This window comes from Moschus berezovskii, chromosome X (genome assembly GCF_049115385.1).
Source record: "Moschus berezovskii isolate FMDL1 chromosome X, NW_MosBer_1.0, whole genome shotgun sequence".
NCBI lineage: Eukaryota > Metazoa > Chordata > Mammalia > Artiodactyla > Moschidae > Moschus > Moschus berezovskii.
This window is the reverse complement of record NC_142488.1, coordinates 125,557,234-125,577,730: the sequence shown is the minus strand read 5'-3', so window position 1 is coordinate 125,577,730 and position 20,497 is coordinate 125,557,234. Positions and strand designations below refer to the sequence as shown.

The window sequence follows — 20,497 nt, the reverse complement described above, 5'->3', positions numbered from 1 at the left end:
TTTTGATTGGGTTGTTTGTTTTTCTGGTATTGAGTGGTATGAGCTGCTTATATATTTTGAAAATATAATCCTTTGTAAGTTGTTTCATTTGCTATTTGTTTTCTCCCATTCTGAGGGCTTTCTTTTCGCCTTGCTTATAGTTTCCTTTGCTGTGCAAAAGCTTTCAAGTTTAATCAGGTCCCACTTGTTTACTTTTGTTTTTATTTCCATTACACTAGGAGATTTGATTTTCGTCATCAAGTGCTCGGCCTATGTTTTCCTCTACTAAGAATTTTATAGTTTCTGGTCTTACATTTAGGTCTTTAATCCATTTTGAGTTTATCTTTGTGTATGGTGTTAGGAAGTGTTGTAATTTCATTCTTTTACATGTAGTCATTCAGTTTTCTCAGCACCATTTATTGAAGAGACTGTCTTTGCCCATTGTATATTCTTGCCTCCTTTGTCAAAAATAAGGTACCTGTAGGTGCATGGGTTTACTTCTGGGCTTTCTATCTTGTTCCATTGGTTTGTATTTCTTTTTTTGTGCCAGTACCATACTGTCTTGATTGGCTGTAGCTTTGTAGTATAAACTGAAGTCAGGAAGGTTGATTCTTCCAGCTCCATTCTTCTTTTTCAAGACTGCTTTGGCTGTTCAGTATATTTAATTCTTTTTGTTGCAGTGGTGAATGAGATTGATTCCTTAATTTCTCTTTCTGATTTTTCATTGTTAGTATATAGAAATGCAAGTGATTTCTGTGTATTGATTTTGTATCCTGCAACTTTGCTAAATTCACTGATTAGCTCTAGTAATTTTCTGATAGTTATCTTTAGGGTTTTCTATGTACAGTATCATGTCATCTGCAAACAGTTGGAGCTTTACTTCTTCTTTTCCAAACTGGACTCCTTTTATTTATTTTTCTTCTTTTATTGCTGTAGCTAGGACTTCCAAAACTATGTTGAGTAATAGTAGTGAAAATGGACACCCTTGTCTTGTTCCTGATCTTAGGGGGAATGCTTTCCATTTTCACCATTGAGAATAATGTTTGCTGTAGGCTTATCATATACGGCTTTTACTATGTTGAGGTAGGTTCCTTCTATGCCCATTTTCTGAAGAGTTTTAATCATAAATGGGTGCTAAATTTTGTCAAAGACTTTTTTTTACATCTATTGAGATTATCATATGGTTTTTATCTTTCAATTTGTTAATATAGTGTATCACATTGATTGATTTCTGTATATTGAAGAATCCTTGCATTCCTGGTATAAACCCAACTTGATCATGGTGTATGAGCTTTTTAATGTGTTGTTGAATTCTGTTTGCTAAAATTTTGTTGAGGATTTTTGCATCTATGTTTATCAGTGATATTGGCTTGTAGTTCTCTTTTTTTGTATTGTCTTTGTCTGGTTTTGGTATCAGGGTCATGGTAGCCTCATAGAATGAGTTTGAAAGTGTTTCTTCCTCTGAAATTTTTGAAAAGAGTTTTAGAAAGATAGGCATTAGCTCTTCTCTAAATGTTTGATAGAATTCTCCTGTGAAGTATGGTCCTGGGCTTTTGTTTTTTGGGAGATTTTTGATCACAGCTTCAATTTCAGTGCTTGTAATTGGGTCGTTCATAATTTCTATTTCTTCCTGGTTCAGTCTTGGAAGATTGAACTAAGAATCTGTCCATTTCTTCTAGGTTATCCATTTTACGGCCATATGGTTGTTCATAATAGTCTTATATAATCCTTTGTATTTCTGCATTGTCTGTTGTAACTTCTCCTTTTTCATTTCTAATTTTGTTGCTTTGATTCTTCTCTCTTTTTTTATTGATGAGTCTGGCTCAAGGTTTGTCAATTTTGTTTATTCTCTCAAAGAACCAGCTTTTAGTTTTATTAATCTTTACTATTGTTTCTTTCATTTCTTTTTCATTTATTTCTGCTCGAATCTTTATGATTTCTTTCCATCTACTAATTTTGGGGTTTTTTGTTCTTCTTTTCCCAGTTGTTTTAGGTGTAAAGTTAGGTTATTTGATGTTTTTCTTGTTTCTTGAGGTAGGATTGTATTGCTCTTACAACTGCTTTTCCTGCATCCCATAGGTTTTGGGTTGTCATGTTTTCATTGTCATTTGTTTATAGAAATTTTCTGATGTCCCTTTTGATTTCTTCAGTAACCTGTTGGTTATTTAGAAATGTATTGTTTAATCTACATGTGCTTGTGTTTCTTACAATATTTTTCCTTGTAATTGATATCTAGTCTTATTGTGTTATGGTTGGAGAAGATGCTTGATATGAGTTAAGTTTTCTTAAATTTACTGAAGTTTGATTTGTGACCCAAAATGTGGTCTATCCTGGAGAATGTTCCATGTGCACTTGAGTAGAAAGTGTATTCTTCTGCATTTGGATGGAATGTCCTAAAGATATCAATGAGATCCATCTCATCTACTGTATCATTTAAGACTTGTGTTTCCTTACTAATTTTCTGTTTTGATGATCTGTCCATTGGTGTGAGTGGGGTGTTAAAGTCTCATACTATTATTTTATTACTGTCAATTTCTCCTTTTATGTCTGATAGTGTTCGTCTTATGTATTGAGGTGCTCCTACGTTGGGTGCATATATATCTACAATTGTTATGTCTTCCTCTTGGATTGATCCCTTGATCATTATGTAGTGTCCTTCCTTATCTATTGTAATATTATTTAAGGTCTATTTGTCTGATATGAGGATTAATGCTCCAGGTTTCTTTTGCTTCCCATTTGCATGGAATATATTTTTCCATGCTCTCACTTTCAGTCTATATGTGTCTTGAGGTCTGAAGTGGCTTTCTTGTAGACAGCATATATATGGGTCTTGTTTTTGTATCCATTCAGCCAGTTTGTGTCTTTTGGTGCATTTAATCCATTTACATTTAAAGTAATTATTGGTATATATGTTCCTATTGACATTATTTTAATTGTTTGGGGTTTGATTTTGTAGATCTTTTTTTCTGTTGTATTTCTTGACTATATAAGTCTTGATAACATTTGTTGTAAAGCTGGTTTGGTGGTACTGAATTCTCTTAACTTTGGCTTGTCTGAAAAGCTTTTGATTTCTCCGTCAATTTTGAATGAAATCCTTGCTGGGTACAGTAATCTTGGTTGTAGGTTTTTCCCTTTCATTTCTTTAAATATATCCTGCTCTTCCCTTCTGGCCTGTAGAGTTTCTGCTGAAAGATCAGCTATTAAACGTAGGGTCTTTCCCTTGTATGTTACTTGTTGCTTTTCCCTTGCTGCTTTTAATATTTTCTCTTTGTGTTTAATCTTTGTTAGTCTGAATAGTATGTGTCTTGGTGTGTTTCTCCTTTGGTTTATCCTGTGCGGGACTCTTTTAGTTTCTTGGACTTGATTGACTATTTCCTTTTCCATGTTGGGGAAATTTGCAACTATAATCTTTTCAAAAATTTTCTCATACCCTTCCTTTTTTCCTCTTCTTCTGGGACCCCTATAATTCAAATGTTGGTGTGTTTGATATGGTCCCAGTGGTCTCTGAGACTACCTCAGTTCTTTTCATTCTTTTTACTTTATTCTGTTCTTCAGAAGTTATTTCCACCATTTTATCTTCCAGCTCACTGATTTGTTCTTCTGCTTCAGATATTCTGCCATTGATTCCTTCTAGAGTATTTTAAATTTCAGCAATTGTGTTTTTTGTCTCTGTATGTTTATTCTTGAATTCTTCTAGGTCTTTGTTAATTGATTCTTGTATTTTCTCCATTCTGTTTTCAAGGTTTCTGATCATCTTTACTATCATTATTTTGAATTCTTTTTCAGGTAGTTTGCCTATTTCCTCTTCATTTATTTGGACTTCTGTGTTTCTAGTTTGTTCCTTCATTTGTGCGTTGTTTCTTTGCCTTTTCATTATTTATTTTTAAACTTATTGTGTTTGAGATCTCCTTTCCCCAGGCTTCAAGGTTCAATTCTTTCATTTTGGTTTCTGCCCTCCTAAGATTGGTGCAGTGGTTTGTGTAAGCTTCATATAGGGTGAGATTTGTGCTGAGTTTTCTTTTGTTTTTTCCTCTGATGGGCAAGCCTGAGTGAGGTGGTAATCCTGTCTTCTGATGATTTGGTTTGTATTTTTGTTTTGTTTGTTGTTTGGATGAGGCATCCTGCTACTGGTGCTACTGGTGGTTGCTACTGGTGGTGCTACTGGAGGGTGCTACTGGTGGTTGGGTGATGCCAGGTCTTGTATTCAAGTGGTTTCCTTTGTGTGAGTTCTCACTATTTGATACTCCCTAGGGTTAGTTCTATGGTAGTATAGGGTCTTGGAGTCAGTGCTCCCACTCCAAAGGCTCAGGGCTTGATTTCTTGTCAGGAACAGAGGTTCCACAAGTGGTTTGTTATGAAATTAAGTGAGATTAAAACCAATACCCAAAAACGAACAACCAAAGACAAACCCCAAACAAATGGCAGTTACAAAATCAGGCAAATAATAATTAAAATAATGGAGTACACACATGTACAGCAATAAGCAAAGTCAAAACAGTCCAACAAAAATAAAGTAAAATATATTGACCTGGTGAACAAAGGAAACCAAAAATTATATCTACCAGTTACGAACAAAACTAACTAAAGCACAAACTGGAAAACAAAACTAAAGCAAGGTGCCAAGTAGGGAATAAAGCAATGAAAACAAAACTAACAAATATGTTGAGAGGAAAGGAAAGAAAGGAAAAATAGATATTCAAAGTTAAATAGAGGTAGGTAAAGAAGATTTGTATACACTAAATATTAACTGGAAGGTGAAGAGAACAATAGGAAAAGCAAACAAACGAATAAATGTAAAAAAAACAATAATAGGTTTAAAAAAATTAAAATTAAAAAAAACAAGCAAAGAGGCAGAGGTTTGTAACAACAATAAAAAGTGTGATTCAAAAAAAACTCAAAAGCTTAATTAGATTTCATAGTGCCAATAAAATCAACAACTACAACAGAGGGGGGGAAAAGAAAAAATATCCAAAAGAAACTAGAGAACAGGTAAAAACATAAGAATAATAAATGTTTTTTCTTGAGTCACTGCTGTCAGGGTCACTGCTGTCAGGGTCCTTTCCCTTGCTGGGAGTCACAGTCCACCTCACATCCCTAGGATGCCCTTCAACATTGTGCTGGTCTCTGGACTTGCTGTGGGGGCAGCTCAGATTCTAGTCTCGTCCAACTCCTGTGTATTCTTGCCTCCAATGTCCACAGCTATCAGCACTAGTGCATTTTCTTTTGTGGGAGCTCTCAGTGTGTTTTTATATATTCTGTAGACACAGAGTCTTCCTAGTTGATCGTGTGGATTTAATATGCAGCTTGTACAGCTGGTGGGAAGGTTTTGGGTCTTCTTCCTTAGCCACACTGACCCTGGGTTTCACTTGTGGTTTTATTTCCTCCTGTGCATGTGGGTCATCCACTGGGGTTTGCTCCTGAGGCTGCCCTGGAGGACTTCGGTCTGCCCCAGTGAGGGCCAGGTGCAGAGGTGGTGCAGCTGCTTGGGTCCTAGGGGTTCTGACAGCACCAGGTACTCAGGGGAGTTGGCACCTAGGGCAGCAGGAAATCTAGTGCTCTAGAAGAGTATGGCAACCAGTATCAGCCAGTATGCTCCAGTCTTCTTGCCTGGAGAATCCCCCCTGACAGAGAAGCCTGGCAGGCCACAGTCCACAGGGTCACAAAAAGTTGGATATGACCACAGTGACCCTGCGTGCATAGATGCGAGACTTTTTCCCTGTGGCAGCTCTTCCCCAGTGAGGGTTGAGTGTGAACGTGTCTCAGCTGCTTGGGTTTTGGGAACCCTGGTGGCACCAAGTGTGTGGGGACACAGACTGCCTCAGCCACAGGAGTTATGGCCCTATCAGAGTCTTTTTTTGAGCTTCTGGTAGCTGGCGTTTGGAAGGCCTCTTTGGCTAGTCTTTCTCTGAAGCTCTGCTGCTTCAGGCATTTAGAGGGCTCCCTTGCCTGGGGTCCTTCTCTGTTGTTTGGCGTGTCGAGCACATAGAGGGCCCCTCCTGGCTGGGGCCCGACTCTGTAGATCAGCAAATCAGGCATGTAAAGGGGCACCCTGGGTGGGGTCCTACTCTGTAGTTGTGCGCATCAGTCACTTAAAAGGGGCACCCTGTATGGGGTCCTACTCTGTAGTTCTGTGTATCAGAGGCTTGATGGGCCAACCTCTCTATTGTTCAGTGTGGGGAGAGAGAGGCTATGGTGATGGCTCTACCCCCTACATGTGACTCAGCAGTATCACCTTGCCTCCAAGGCTGCCTGACTTTCCTCCATAGGCATTTCCCACCACAGTCTCCTCCCTCACATCCCCTCGGTCCATTTCTCCACAGTCAGCAGAAGCACTCACCCTGGGATTGCTCCACAGTCCCTAAGCTCCAGCTCCCAGCTGCTGCGCCTTCTAGGGGACTTGTGTCCCTGTCCAGGGTACGTATGGCTGTGGCAAGGACTGTCTGATTCTCATTCCATTTAGGCTGCCACAGATCAGCTGTTTCATTCTCAGCCTTAAGTGTTTCTCCTCTGCCTCAGACAATTGCTCTGATGTGGGGATTGGATTCCTGCTTCAGTTTCCACACCTACCAAGGGTAGGTCCAGTCTTATTAACACCCCTGTTTTTCCCCCTGTCCAATTTTCCCAGCACCACTTATTGAAGGGACTGTCTTTTCTCCATTGTATATCTTTGCCTCTTTTGGCATAGATTAATTGACCATAAACGTGGAAGCCTATTTCTGAGCCCTCTATTCTGTTCCATTGATCTGTGTCTGTTTTTGTGCTAGTACCAAACTGGTTTGATTACTGTAGACTTATAGTAGTTTGAAGTCAGGTAGCATACCTCCAGCTTTGTTATTTTTTCTCAAGATTGCCTTGGCTATTCAGGGTCTTTCATGGTTCCACATGAAGTTTACACTTATTTGTTCTCAGTTCAGTTCAGTTCAGTCGCTCAGTTGTGTCTGACTCTTTGCGACCCCATGAATCACAGCACGCCAGGCCTCCCTGTCCATTACCAACTCCCAGAGTTCACTCAAACTCATGTCCACCGAGTCCGTGATGCCATCCAGCCATCTCATTCTCTGTTGTCCCCTTCTCCTCCCGTCCCCAATCCTTCCCAGCATCAGTGTCTTTTCCAGTGAGTCAGCTCTTCGCAAGAGGTGGCCAAAGTATTGGAGTTTCAGCTTTAGCATCAGTCCTTCCAATGAATACCCAGGACTGATCTCCTTTAAAAGTCATGGATATTTTGATAGGGATTGTATTAAATCTGTAGATTGCTTTTGGTACTATAGACATTTTTAATAATATCAATTCTTCCAACCCACAAACACCAAAGATAACTTTCCATTTGTTTGCATCATCTTCGGTTTCCTTTGTCAGTGTTTTATAGTTTTCAGAGTATAGAAGTTTCACTTCCTTGGTTAAATTTATTCTGGGATATTTTATTCTTTTTGCTGCATTTTTAAATGGTATTTTAAAATTTCTTTTTTGATAGTTCATTAGTAGTACAATATAATTATGACAGACTTACATTGTTGTACAGCATAAACCAAGACAATATTGTAAAGCAATTTTCCACCAATTAAAAAATAAAATTAGTTAAAAAATGAAAACAACAGATTTCTCTATATAATCTTGAATCCTGTAACTTTACTATGTTATTTATTCTCTTTTTTTGGTGGAGACTTTAGGGTTTTCTATATAAAGTATCATGTCATTTGCAAATAGTAACAGTTTTACTTCTTTTCTTCCAGTGTAAATGTCTTTTATTTCTTTTTCTTATTTGATTGTTGTGGCTGGGACTTCCAATATGATGTTAAATAGAAGTGGTGAGAGTAAATGTCCTAGATAGATGTATGACATCACTGACTTGATGGACATGAGTTTGAGCAAGCTCCAGGAGTTACTGATGGACAGGGAAGCCTGGTGTGCTGCAGTCTGTGGGGTTGCAAAGAGTCAGACATGACTGAGCGACTGAACTGAATTGATTCCTGATTTTGGAAGGAAAATTTTGAACCTTTTATCATTGAGTATGATTTTAGCCATGAGCTTGTCGTAAATAACCCTTATTATGTGAATACGTGTTCCCTCTGTACCACTTTTGATGAAAGTTTTTATCGTGAATGGATGTTGAACTTTGTCAGAAGCTTTCTCTGCATCTGTTGAGATGGTCATGTGATTTTTATCATTCCTACTGTTAATGTGGTATATTAAGTGATGGATTTGTGACTATTGAACCAATCTTGCATCCCTGGAATAAATCCTACTTGATCGTGATGTATGAAGTTTGCTAACATTTTGTTGAGGATTTTTAAATCTATATTCATCAAAGATATTGGCCTGAAATTTTCTTTTCTTGTCTATATATTTGTCTGGTTTTGGTATCACAGTAGTGGTGACCTGACAGAATGAATTTAGGAGTGTTCCATTCTCTTCAGATTTTTGGAATAGTTTGAGGACAGGCATTAGTTCTTCTTTATACGTTGGGTTGAATTCCCCTGTGAAGCCATCCAGTCCTGGATTTTTGTTTGCTGGGAGTTTTTATTATTATTACAAATTCAGTTTCACTAGTGGTGATCAGTCTGTTAATTATCTATTTCTACTTAATTCAGTCTTTGCAGGTTGCATGTTTCTAGAAATTTGTCCATTTCTTCTAGGTATCCAGTTTATTGGCATATAATTGTTTGTAGTACTCTCGTTAAGATTTTTTTGTATCTTTGTGATATTTCTTGTAATTTCTCCTCTTTCATTTCTTATTTATTCTTTTGGGTCCTCTTTCTTCTTGGTGAGCCTATTTAGAGGTTTTCAGTTTTGTTTATGCTTTCAAAAAACAAGTCCTGGTTTCATTGACTTTTTTTTTCTATTGTTCTTTAGTCTCTATTTATTTCTTCTCTGATCTTTATTATTTCCTTCCTTCTGGTGACTCTCGGCTTTGTTCTTTTTCTGTTTCTTTAGACAGTAGGTTAGTCTGTTTGAGATTTTTTTCTTGAGGGAGGCCTGTATCACTGTAAACTTCCCTCTTAGAACTGGTATTTGCTGCTTCCCATAGATTTTTGGAAGTTGCATTTCCATTTTCATTTGTCTTAAAGTATTTTCTGATTTCCTTTTTGATGTCTTCATTGATCCATTGGTCTTTTAATAGTTTATTGTTTAGTCTCGGAGAAGGCAATGGCAAGCCACTCCAGTACTATTGCCTAGAAAATCCCATGGATGGAGGAGCCTGGTAGGCTGCAGTCCGTGGGGTCGCTAAGGGTCGGACACGACTGAGCGACTTCACTTTCACTTTTCACTTTCCACTTCCACACATTGGAGAAGGAAATGGCAACCCACTCCAGTGTTCTTGCCTGGAGAATCCCAGGGACGGGGGAGCCTGGTGGGCTTCCATCTATGGGGTCACACAGAGTCGGACACGACTGAAGTGACTTAGCAGCAGCAGCAGCAGCTCCATCTATTTGTGCTTTTCCCATTTTTCTTTTGTAGTTCATTCCTAGTTTTATGCCATTGTAATTGGGGAAAAATGCTTGATGTAATTTCTGTTCTCTTAAATTTGTTAAGAGACTTGTGGCCTTGTGATCTATCCTGGAGAATGTTTCCTGTACACTTGAAAAGAATGTGTTTTCTGCTGCTTGGGGATGGAATGTCCTATAAGTCAATACCTATTAAATCCAACTTGTCTATTGTGTCATTTAAGGCCATTGTTGCCTTATTGATTTTTTGTCTGGATGATATGTTCATTGATGTAAGTGCTGTGTCAAAAGTTCCCTACTATTGTTGTATTATTGTCAGTTTCTCCTTTTAAGTTTGTTAATATTTGCTTTATACTATTTAGGTTCTCCTGTATTGGGTCAGTCAGCTCAGTTGCTCAGTCGTGTCCGACTCTCCGCGACCCCATGAATCACAGCACGCCAGGCCTCCCTGTCCATCACCAACTCCCGGAGTTCACTCAAACTCATGTCCACAGAGGCGGTGATGCCATCCAGCCATCTCATTCTCTGCCGTCCCCTTCTCCTCCCACCCCCAACCTTTCCCAGCATCAGAGTCTTGTACATATATCTAAATTAATATAATATCTTCTTGTATTGATCTATGTATCGTTATATAATACCCTTCTTTGTCTTTTGTTATAGGCTTTGTTTTAATGGCTATTTGTCTGATATGAGTATTGCTATCCTTCCTTTCTTGTCATTTCCGTTTGCATGAAATATCTTTTTCTACCCTCTAACTTCCAACCTGTGTGTGTCTTTAGCTCTGAGGTGAGTCTCTTGTATAGCATATATATGGATCTCATTATCTTATCCAGTCAGCTACTCTGTGTCTTTTTTTTTTTTTTTACTGGAATATAGTTGATTTACAATGTTGTGTTAGTTTCTGCTATACAGCAAAGTGAATTAGTTATATATAAATATATACCCACTCTAGATTTTTTTCCCATATAGTTCATTACAGAGTATTGAGAAGAGTTCCCTGTGCTATACAGTTCAGTTCAGTTCAGTCGCTCAGTCGTGTCCGACTCTCCGCGACCCCATGAATCACAGCACGCCAGGCCTCCCTGTCCATCACCAACTCCTGGAGTTCACTCAAACTCATGTCCACAGAGTCAGTGATGCCATCCAGCCATCTCATTCTCCGTCGTCCCCTTCTCCTCCCGCCCCCAACCTTTCCCAGCATCAGAGTCTTTTCCAGTGAGTCAACTCGTCGCATGAGGTGGCCAAAGTATTGCAGTTTCAGCTTTAGCATCAGTCCCTCCAATGAACATCCAGGATTGATCTCCTCTAGAATGGACTGGTTGGATCTCCTTGCAGTATAAGGGACTCTCAAGAGTCTTCTCCAACACCACAGTTCAAAAGCATCGATTCTTCGGCGGTCAGCCTTCTTCACAGTCCAACTCTCACATCCATACATGACCACGGGAAAAACCATTGCCTTGACTAGACGGACCTTGGTTGGCAAAGTAATGTCTCTGCTTTTTAATATACTATCAAGGTTGGTCATAACTTTCCTTCCAAGGAGCAAGCGTCTTTTAATTTCATGGCTGCAATCAGCATCTGCAGTGATTTTGGAGCCCAAAAAAATAAAGTCTGACACTCTTTCCACTGTTTTTCCATCTATTTCCCATGAAGTGATGGGACCAGATGCCATGATCTTTGTTTTCTGAATGTTGAGCTTCAAGCCAACCTTTTCACTCTCCTCTTTCACTTTCATCAAGAGGCTTTTGAGTTCCTCTTCACTTTCTGCCATAAGGGTAGTGTCATCTGCATATCTGAGGTTATTGATATTTCTCCCGGCAATCTTGATTCCAGCTTGTGCTTCTTCCAGCCCAGCGTTCCTCATGATGTACTCTGCATATAAGTTAAATAAGCAAGGTGACAATATACAACCTTGACGTACACCTTTTCCTATTTGGAACCAGTCTGTTGTTCCATGTCCAGTTCTAACAGTTGCTTCCTGACCTGCATACAGGTTTCTCAAGAGGCAGGTCAGGTGGTCTGGGATTCCCATCTCTTTCAGAATGTTCCACAGTTTATTGTGATCGACACAGTCAAAGGCTTTGGCATAGTCAATAAAGCAGAAATAGATGTTTTTCTGAAACTCTCTTGCTTTCTCCATGATCCAGCGGATGTTGGCCATTTGATCTCTGGTGCCTCTGCCTTTTCTAAAACCTGCTTGAACATCTGGGAGTTCACGGTTTATATACTGCTGAAGCCTGGCTTGGAGAATTTTGAGCATAACTTTACTAGCGTGTGAGATGAGTGCAATTGTGCGGTAGTTTGAGCATTCTTTGGCATTGCCTTTCTTTGGGATTGGAATGAAGACTGACCTCTTCCAGTCCTGTGGCCACTGCTGAGTTTTCCAAATCTGCTGGCATATTGAGTGCAGCACTTTCACAGCATCATCTTTCAAGACTTGAAATAGCTCAACTGGAATTCCATCACCTCCACTAGCTTTGTTCATAGTGATGCTTTCTACTCTATTTTATTGGAGCATTTATTCCATTGGCATTTAAAATAATTATTTATAGGTATGTCGTTATTGCCATTTTATTACTTCTTTTCCAGTTGTTTTTGTAGTTATCTGTTCATTTTTTCTGTTTCTTCCCTTGTTGATTGATGATTTTCTTTGGTGGTATGGTCCTTTCTTTTTATTTTTTTTAATCTGTGGTAGATTTTTGATAGGTGGTTACCATCAGGTTCCTATATGTTGACCTATAATGTACTTGTTTTAAACTGGTAGTCATGTAAGTTCAACCACATTCTAAAATATCTACATTTTAAAATCCTCTTCCTCTAACATCTCTGTCTGTATAAAGTTGCTTCTGTGGGAGCATCCCTATGCAGTCTACATGTACCCAGTGGCTTTGGTTGGAGAGCTGAATCTGATGTGAGCAGGAGTCACACCTTCCCCCAGGGTGTGCTGGCAGCTATCACCACGGTAGAAGGTGGGGCTAGAGATGGAATGGCTAGAGCCAGGGCTTCTCCTATGCTCAATGGCCATCAGTACCCCATTGGGGGCAGAGTTGGTGCCCAAGGTGCTGGAGCAGAAGCCCTGAGGATCAGGTCCTAGCTGGTTCCGTTTCAAGTGTGTGCATCCCCCCTGGCAATGGCACCTCTGCCCTAGTGGAGAGCAGCACTGAAACAACAGGGACTAGCAGAGGACTGTAGGACAGGCCAGGGTAAGTGCTGAGACAGTCCTAGCAAGTTAGAGCCCCAGGCAATTTTCAGGCTGTTTCCTTGCGTACATGCTGGTAATGGCTTTCTTCTCCCTGTTCAGAGGCAGGGATGTGTCCAAGGCAGCTTCCTTCTAAGAGTGAATACTCTTCTTGGCAGTGGCAGCCTTTGCAGCAATGCACTGCACTGGAGCAAGAGAAGCTGGAGTGGGCACCCGGCCAGGCTGGGGAACAGGCTTTGGCAGTTTCAGGAAACCAGCCAGAACCCCAGGTAGTTTTCAGTCTGTTTCCTCTGCCTTGTTCCATGAGAGTAAGCAAGTATGTGCATGTGCTTCATGAGCAGAGTGTTGGTTTCTTACAGCCTTCTGGTAAGTCCCAGTGGTTTTCAAATCAGCTAAGGGGGCTATCTTCCCAGAGTCATGCTCAACATGTGTCTTTAACCCATCATTCCCCAGGGAGGATCCCTGAGACTGTGAAATAGCCCTCCTCTTGTGTGTCCCTTACTAGAGTTACTTGTCCTGGTCAGGCTGCATTTCCTCCCTTCCTACCCAACTCTGCGCATTCTTTGTTTGTAACTTTGGTTGTAGAAGAGCCATAAAGGTTCCAGATTGTTCGCAAGAGTTGTTTCATGTGTAAATGTCTTTCGATGTGTTTGTGGAAGAAGGTGAACTCAGCATCCTCATACTCTGCCATTTTGATCTCCCGCCTGTCTGCCCCTGACTTTCCATGAGAGACAAGATGATGATCCTCCATTTTTTCCCTTTGGACTTTCTAAGAATATTTCCATAGTAAAAGGTTGTTGTTATCATTGTTGTTTTAGTGGTGATCATACCCTCTGTCTAAGCCTGCAGTTTGCAATAATGTACCTATAGCTGAAGAGTTCAAATACAAGCAAAGGACAGGTGATGAAGGTCAGGGAATAACGAGACTGTCCTGAGGTGGATCTCTGAGGTTTTCATTTTCACAGACCCATTTTTGTGCAGCATGTATAAATCATCTACCATTAGTTGTGAGTAAATGTGACATGAATTTAGCCATTCATCCTTTTTGCTGTTGCAGAACTTAGAGCTTCTTCCTGGGCTATGGCTTTGAGAAGGCAATGCAAACACAGATATTGCAATAAATTAATTTGCAATAGAGATAGATTTAAACATTTTAATATTCTTAAAAGAATATTTGATTTGGGTTGAGAGGGAGCTGACTTGATTTTCTTAGAGGCTCTAAAGAAGAGTGAATGTGAATGATTGGGCAAACCAGCATCTTTATAAGGTGGTTTTTAAATTACATTGCTTGGAGTGTTTACCATTTATTTACTTGACTTTTGCCCTTGCATGAAAAGCCGGAAGGAAATATGTCTTAATAAAGACTTAGGATACTTTGGTTTAAGAAGCTGGTGACGTGGTGAATGGGGAATTAGGACTTAGGTATTGTCTATCCCAGATTTAGGAAGTCAGGGAGGTGAGGTTATAACTAGTAAAAACTTGTTTTCAAGATTCCCTTCACTCTGAAAGTTGGGGTTTTGCATGAGAAAAACCCCAAACAATAATATTTTAGTTCCCCAATGAAAGATTGGGAAATGCAAATGTTGTATAAATGATAGATCTTTCTCTTTTTCCAACTTTGTATTCCTTGATTTAAAATCTTAAATTACACTGATGAGTTAGGATTCACTTCAGAGCGTGTTTAAAATTAAAAATGTGACTTCACTTTAAATCTTTGATTTACATACTTTCAGGAACCCATTTATTATAGAAAGCAACAACAGCTGTGTTCTCCCTCGGGGTGGTTGTTTCAGTCAAATCCTTTTAAAACGTGAATTAGGAAGATTAAGATTTAATCTTCGTTTCTTCCAACAACAAAAAAATCTCATTATACAGTTAATATACCTCCTAGTCCAGAATGCATTATCAGAAAGTACATATTGTCTACTTTTTAATCAATAGTACATTTATAACTTTTAGAGTATTTTGTAGTTACATAAGGAAACCTGAAAGATTTGCTCTTTTTATTTTTCCAAATTCACTGAATTTAGGAAACTGTAAGGTGATGAACCTATCACTGAGCTATTTGGAGTATTTTTGCCATAAGCTACTAGAAAGAAAAGAACCGTTACCAAAAGTAGGAAGAAGAAGCTTGTGGCTTAGCTATTATGTGATAGTAATCACAATGTCTTGGTAAGAAATTAAGCACCAAGTTAATCAATAATGATGGTACTCAGTTTTGTAGAAGGTATTATAACTAAATGTTGGCATTAAAGAAACAGTTGCAATTTACAGAAGTCTAAACTATTTTTTAAAGCCCATATGGGCAGCCAAAGATGTATTTGTCCCATGTGAGTACTGGAGGTAGGTGGAGATAACAAGTGGCTTGCCATACCAAAGAGACTATGGCATACATGGAAAGTTGTCTTTTAAAAATGGAAAAAAGTCCAATCAAGGAGAATGGGGAAGCTTATAAATTAAGCAGGTCATGTGTAAACCGTCTTTTAGGCAGGTCGAAAAGAGAAAAATTGGTGAAATTCTTTAAAATCAGTCATAAATTTTTAAGTTACTCAAAAGTGGGCAGTTTACTGGGTCTATCTGGTGATGATGGTACAATGAACTTGAGAGAAAAATAATGATCTATTTGTCTAATAAAAAAGATATTAAGGGAATATGCTAATAACTATAATTTGCCTCCTGAAATTGATGACCATGTTAAATTATAATAAATGAACAGATAATCTAGGTGCAATTGACAAATTAAATATAGACAAGTTAGAACTATATAACATTCTTCTATATTTTGAAGGAACTCAAAGTAAAGTTTTAGATGTAGACTAATAAGACAGTTAAATATAAATTAGATTGACATGTACACACTGCTATTATATTTAAAATAAAATGCCCTTCCAAGGAAAAGTAAAATTAATTAATAACATGCCCTTTGGTTTGGAAATAAGATCGGGAAATCCTTTTTTCTAGTTGATCAGTAGTATATATTCAGCAATATTAATTTAAGTAAGGAAAAAACTCTGATGCTGGGAAAGGTTGGGGGTGGGAGGAAAAGGGGACAACAGAGAATGAGATAGCTAGATGGCATCACCGACTCTGTGGACATGAGTTTGAGTGAACTCCGGGAGTTGGTGATGGACAGGGAGGCCTGGCGTGCTGTGATTCATGGGGTCGCGGAGAGTTGGACATGACTGAGCGACTGAACTGAACTGAACTGAAGGGTTATCCTGTGGGAGTCAAATTTGAAATAAAAGTTGTGCACTATTAGATAAAGGATATTTCTGAGTCAGGGAAGGACAGTGAAATTATAATATCTAAGTCTTGCCAATACATCTGTTAACCTGAAAAGTTATGCTTGATTCAAATTTTGTTGTAGAAAAATATTGACTTATTCTGGAATTTTATTTTCAGCCATTGATGAGAGCATTACCTACAGATGAAAGTTGCAAGTGTTAGTTGCTCAGTCATATATCCTACTCTGTATGACCCCATAGACTATAACCCACCAGGCTTCTCTGTCCATGGGATGCTCCAGGCAAGAATACTGAAGTAGGTAGCCATTCCCTTCTCCAAGGGATCTTCCCGACCCAGGAATTAAACCCAGGTCTCCTGCACTGCAGGCAGATTCTTTATCATCTGAGCCACACATACAGATAGTAACCCAAATGAAGAAGAAGAAAAAAAAAAGACTTGTAGATTATTGGGTCTTTTGTGTTCTGTGTTATTTACATGGTGGTTTTCAAGTACAGGTGCTGTGATTGGGTGTCCAAGTCGGAGAGTTTAAAGGTAATATTTTGCTGGTGGAATGTAAGAATTTTAATGATGCACCTACCTACAGTAGGCTAGGTATTCTCTCACTATCACTGCTGCTGCTGCAGCTAAGTCACTTCAGTCGTGTCCGACTCTGTGCGACCCCATAGACGGCAGCCCACCAGGCTCCCCCGTCCCTGGGATTCTCCAGGCAAGAACACTGGAGTGGGTTGCCATTTCCTTCCCCAATGTGTGAACATGAAAAATGAAAGTGAAGTCGCTCAGTCGTGTCCGACCCTTAGCGACCCCATGGACTGCAGCCATCCCAGGCTCCTCCATCCATGGGATTTTCCAGGCAGAGTACTGGAGTGGGGTGCCATTGCCTTCTCCCTCACTATCACTACCATTGCACTAATGTGCAAATTGTGTATAGTCAGCTGCTTTATTCTAAAAAGAGTCTGGCCCTTTGGCATGCACTGGAGACAACATTTGCTGTATGAGATCGTTTCTGATAGCAGGATCAGCTAAGCCCATTTAATGTGGGTGATCCAATAGAATATGGACTAGCTGACCATTTGGGTTACAGTTGTTCTAACAAAACCCATGTGGAGAGTCAAGGGAATTTGTATGCTTTCTTTTAGATAAATGTGGTATTATCTTATGTGATTTGTTTTCCTTCATTTAAAACTTTGATACAAAATGTTTGTGTTCTTCCCTTTCTTCTCTCCCTGCCCCCTCAGAATAATATAGCAGATCCAGAAGAGCTCTTCACGAAATTAGAACGCATTGGAAAAGGCTCCTTTGGAGAAGTTTTCAAAGGAATCGATAACCGTACCCAGCAAGTGGTTGCTATTAAAATCATAGACCTCGAGGAAGCCGAAGATGAAATTGAAGACATTCAGCAAGAAATAACGGTTTTGAGTCAGTGTGACAGCTCATATGTAACAAAATACTATGGATCATATTTAAAGGTAATGTGTGCACTGGTTCATTTAGGTCATGAGGTAATTTCATTATGAGTATTTCTTTTTTTAATTCTGTTTTTTGAAAGGCAATGTCTTAAATTAGGATTTGGCAGCCTTTGGCCTTCAGGCAGAATCCAGCTCCATTTGTAGGGCCAAAATAGATTTAGCAACTGTATCCTGAATGCATCCAGTACTCAGGTGCACCATTTTTCCACACCTGAACTTTTGGGTTGATGGAGGAGCAGAAAGGCAGATGAGCCTTGACACATAACCTTTGTCAGGAAAGAGCTTTCTTCCTGGACTTTCACACATTATTCTCAATGGCCCAGTCTGTCTCAACCTCAGAATTGATGACATATGTATTGTAAGTATGTCACTTGTTCCAATGAGTTATGGTGGTTATTTACACATCTCTCCCTCCGTCTAGATTGTGAGCTTCTTGATGTCAGGGAATTTAGTTCAACCTGTCATGGTTTTCACATCACATAGCACAGGGCATGGCACATCTTAAGTGAAGTGAAGTCGCTCAGTCGTGTCCAACTCTTTGCGACCCTGTGGACTGTAGACTATCAGGCTTCTCTGCAGTGGGGTTCTCCAGTCAAGAATACTGGTGTGGGTTACCGTTTCCTTCTCCAGGGGATCTTCCCGACTCAGGGATCGAACCTGGGTCTCCCGCATTGGAGGCAGACACTTTAACCTCTGAGCCACCAGGGAGCACATGTTAAATACTTGTTGAAATGTAATTAAACAGAATAATATCTAACCCCACCACCAAAAAAGTTGGATTTTTAGTTTCCAGGATTATAGAACAGACACCTAAAGTTCCAGCAGATAGAGGTATTTCTGCATCACAGAAAACTCTTTGGTGACTATAACCTAAGAGTTCTTGGGTTCCAGAGTTAGAGTCAAGATTTGTGTCTATTGAAATATGAACAATAAATAATTAGAAAAATCTAGTTTAGAGTTTAAATAATTTTAAAATTTAAAAATGTATCCCCATATTGATATTTTTCTTTTTCAAAAAATTAATTTATTTATTTTTGAAATTTTAATTGGAGGCTAATTACTTTACAATATTGTACTGGTTTTGCCATACACTGACATGAATCTGCCCCAAGTGTACATGTGTTCCCCATCTTGAACCCCCCTCCCACCTCCCTCCCCATATCATCCCTCTGGGTCATCCCAGTGCACCAGCCATGCATCCTGTATCATGCATCGAACCTGGACTGACAATTCATTTCACATATGATAATATACATGTTTCAATGCCATTCTCCCAAGTCATCCCACCCTTGCCCTCTCCCACAGAGTCCAAAAGACTGTTCTATACATCTGTGTCTCTTTTGCTGTCTCATATACAGGGTTATTGTTACCATCTTTCTAAATTCCATATATATGCGTTAGTATACTGTATTGGTATTTTTCTTTCTGGCTTACTTCACTCTATTACAGGCTCCAGTTTCATCCACCTCGTTAGAACTGATTCAAATGTATTCATTTTAATGGCTGAGTAATACTCCATTGTGTATATGTACCACAGCTTTCTTATCCATTCATCTGCTGATGGACATCTAGGTTGCTTCCATGTCCTCGCTATTATAAACAGTGCTGCAATGAACATTGGGGTACATGTGTCTCTTTCAATTCTGGTTTCCTCGGTGTGTATGCCCAGCAGTGGGATTGCTGGGTTGTATGGCAATTCTATTTCCAGTGTTTTAAGGAATCTCCACACTGTTCTCCATAGTGGCTGTACTAGTTTGCATTCCCACCAACAGTGTAATAGGGTTCCCTTCTCTCCACACCCTCTCCAGCATTTATTGCTTGTAGACTTTCGGATAGCAGCCATTCTGACTGGCTTGAAATGGTACCTCATTGTGGTTTTGATTTGCATTTCTCTGGCTATGAGTGATGTTGAGCATCTTTTCATGTGTTTGTTAGCCATCTGTATGTCTTCTTTGGAGAAATGTCTGTTTAGTTCTTTGGCCCATTTTTTGATTGGGTCATTTATTTTTCTGGAATTGAGCTGCAGGAGCTCCTTGTATATTTTTGAGATTAATTCTTTGTCAGTTCTTCATTTGCTATTATTTTCTCCCATTCTGAAGGCTGTCTTTTCACCTTGCTTATAGTTTCCTTTGTTGTGCAGAAGCTTTTCATTTTAATTAGGTGCCATTTGTTTATTTTTGCTTTTATTTCCAATATTCTGGAAGGTGGGTCATGGAGGATCCTGCTGATTTATGTCGGAGAGTGTTTTGCCTACGTTCTCCTCTAGGAGTTTTATAGTTTCTGGTCTAATGTTTAGATCTTTAATCCATTTTGAGTTTATTTTTGTGGATGGTGTTAGGAAGTGTTCTAGTTTCATTCTTTTACAAGTGGTTGACCAGTTTTCCCATCACCACTTGTTAAAGAGATTGTCTTTTCTCCATTGAATATTCTTGCCTCCTTTGTCAAAGATAAGGTGTCCATAGGTGCATGGATTTATCTCTAGGCTTTCTATTTTGTTCCATTGATCTGTATTTCTGTCTTTGTGCCAGAACCATACTGTCTTTATGACTGTGGCTTTATAGTAGAGCCTGAAATCCGGCATGTTGATTCCTCCAGTTCCATTCCTCTTTCTCAATATTGCTTTGGCTATTCGAGGTTTTTTGTATTTCCATACAAATTGTTCGAGCTCTGTGAGAAATACTTTTGGTAGCTTGATAGGGATTGCATTGAATCTATAGATTACTTTGGATAGTATACTCATTTTCACTATATTGATTCTTCCAATCCATGAACACAGTGTATTTCTCCATCTATTAGTGTCCTCTTTGATTTCTTTCACCAGAGTTTTATAGTTTTCTATATATAAGTCTTTTGTTTCTTTAGGTAGATATATTCCTAAGTATTTTATTCTTTTCGTTGCAGTGGTGAATGGAATTGTTCCCTTAATTTCTCTTCCTGTTTTCTCATCATTAGTGTATAGGAACGCAAGGGATTTCTGTGTGTTAATTTTATATCCTGCAACTTTACTATATTCATTGATTAGCTCTAGTAATTTTCTGGTGGAGTCTTTAGGATTTTCTATGTAGAGGATCATGTCATCTGCAAACAGTGAGAGTTTTACTTCTTCTTTTCCAGTTTGGATTCCTTTTGTTTTTTTTCTGCTCTGATTGCTGTGGCCAAAACTT

The 20,497-nt window shown here is 39.1% G+C and overlaps 1 protein-coding gene across 1 annotated transcript in view; it reads left to right on the top strand.

Moving 5' to 3' along the window:
* The window catches only part of STK26 (serine/threonine kinase 26), a 174,563-nt gene that overhangs the window by 132,448 nt on the left and 21,618 nt on the right, over nucleotides 1-20,497 (top strand). The window contains exon 4 of the mRNA XM_088834306.1: nucleotides 17,103-17,333. Within this exon, the coding sequence (XP_088690432.1) occupies nucleotides 17,103-17,333 (231 nt within the window). The remainder of the gene's footprint in view (nucleotides 1-17,102; nucleotides 17,334-20,497) is intronic.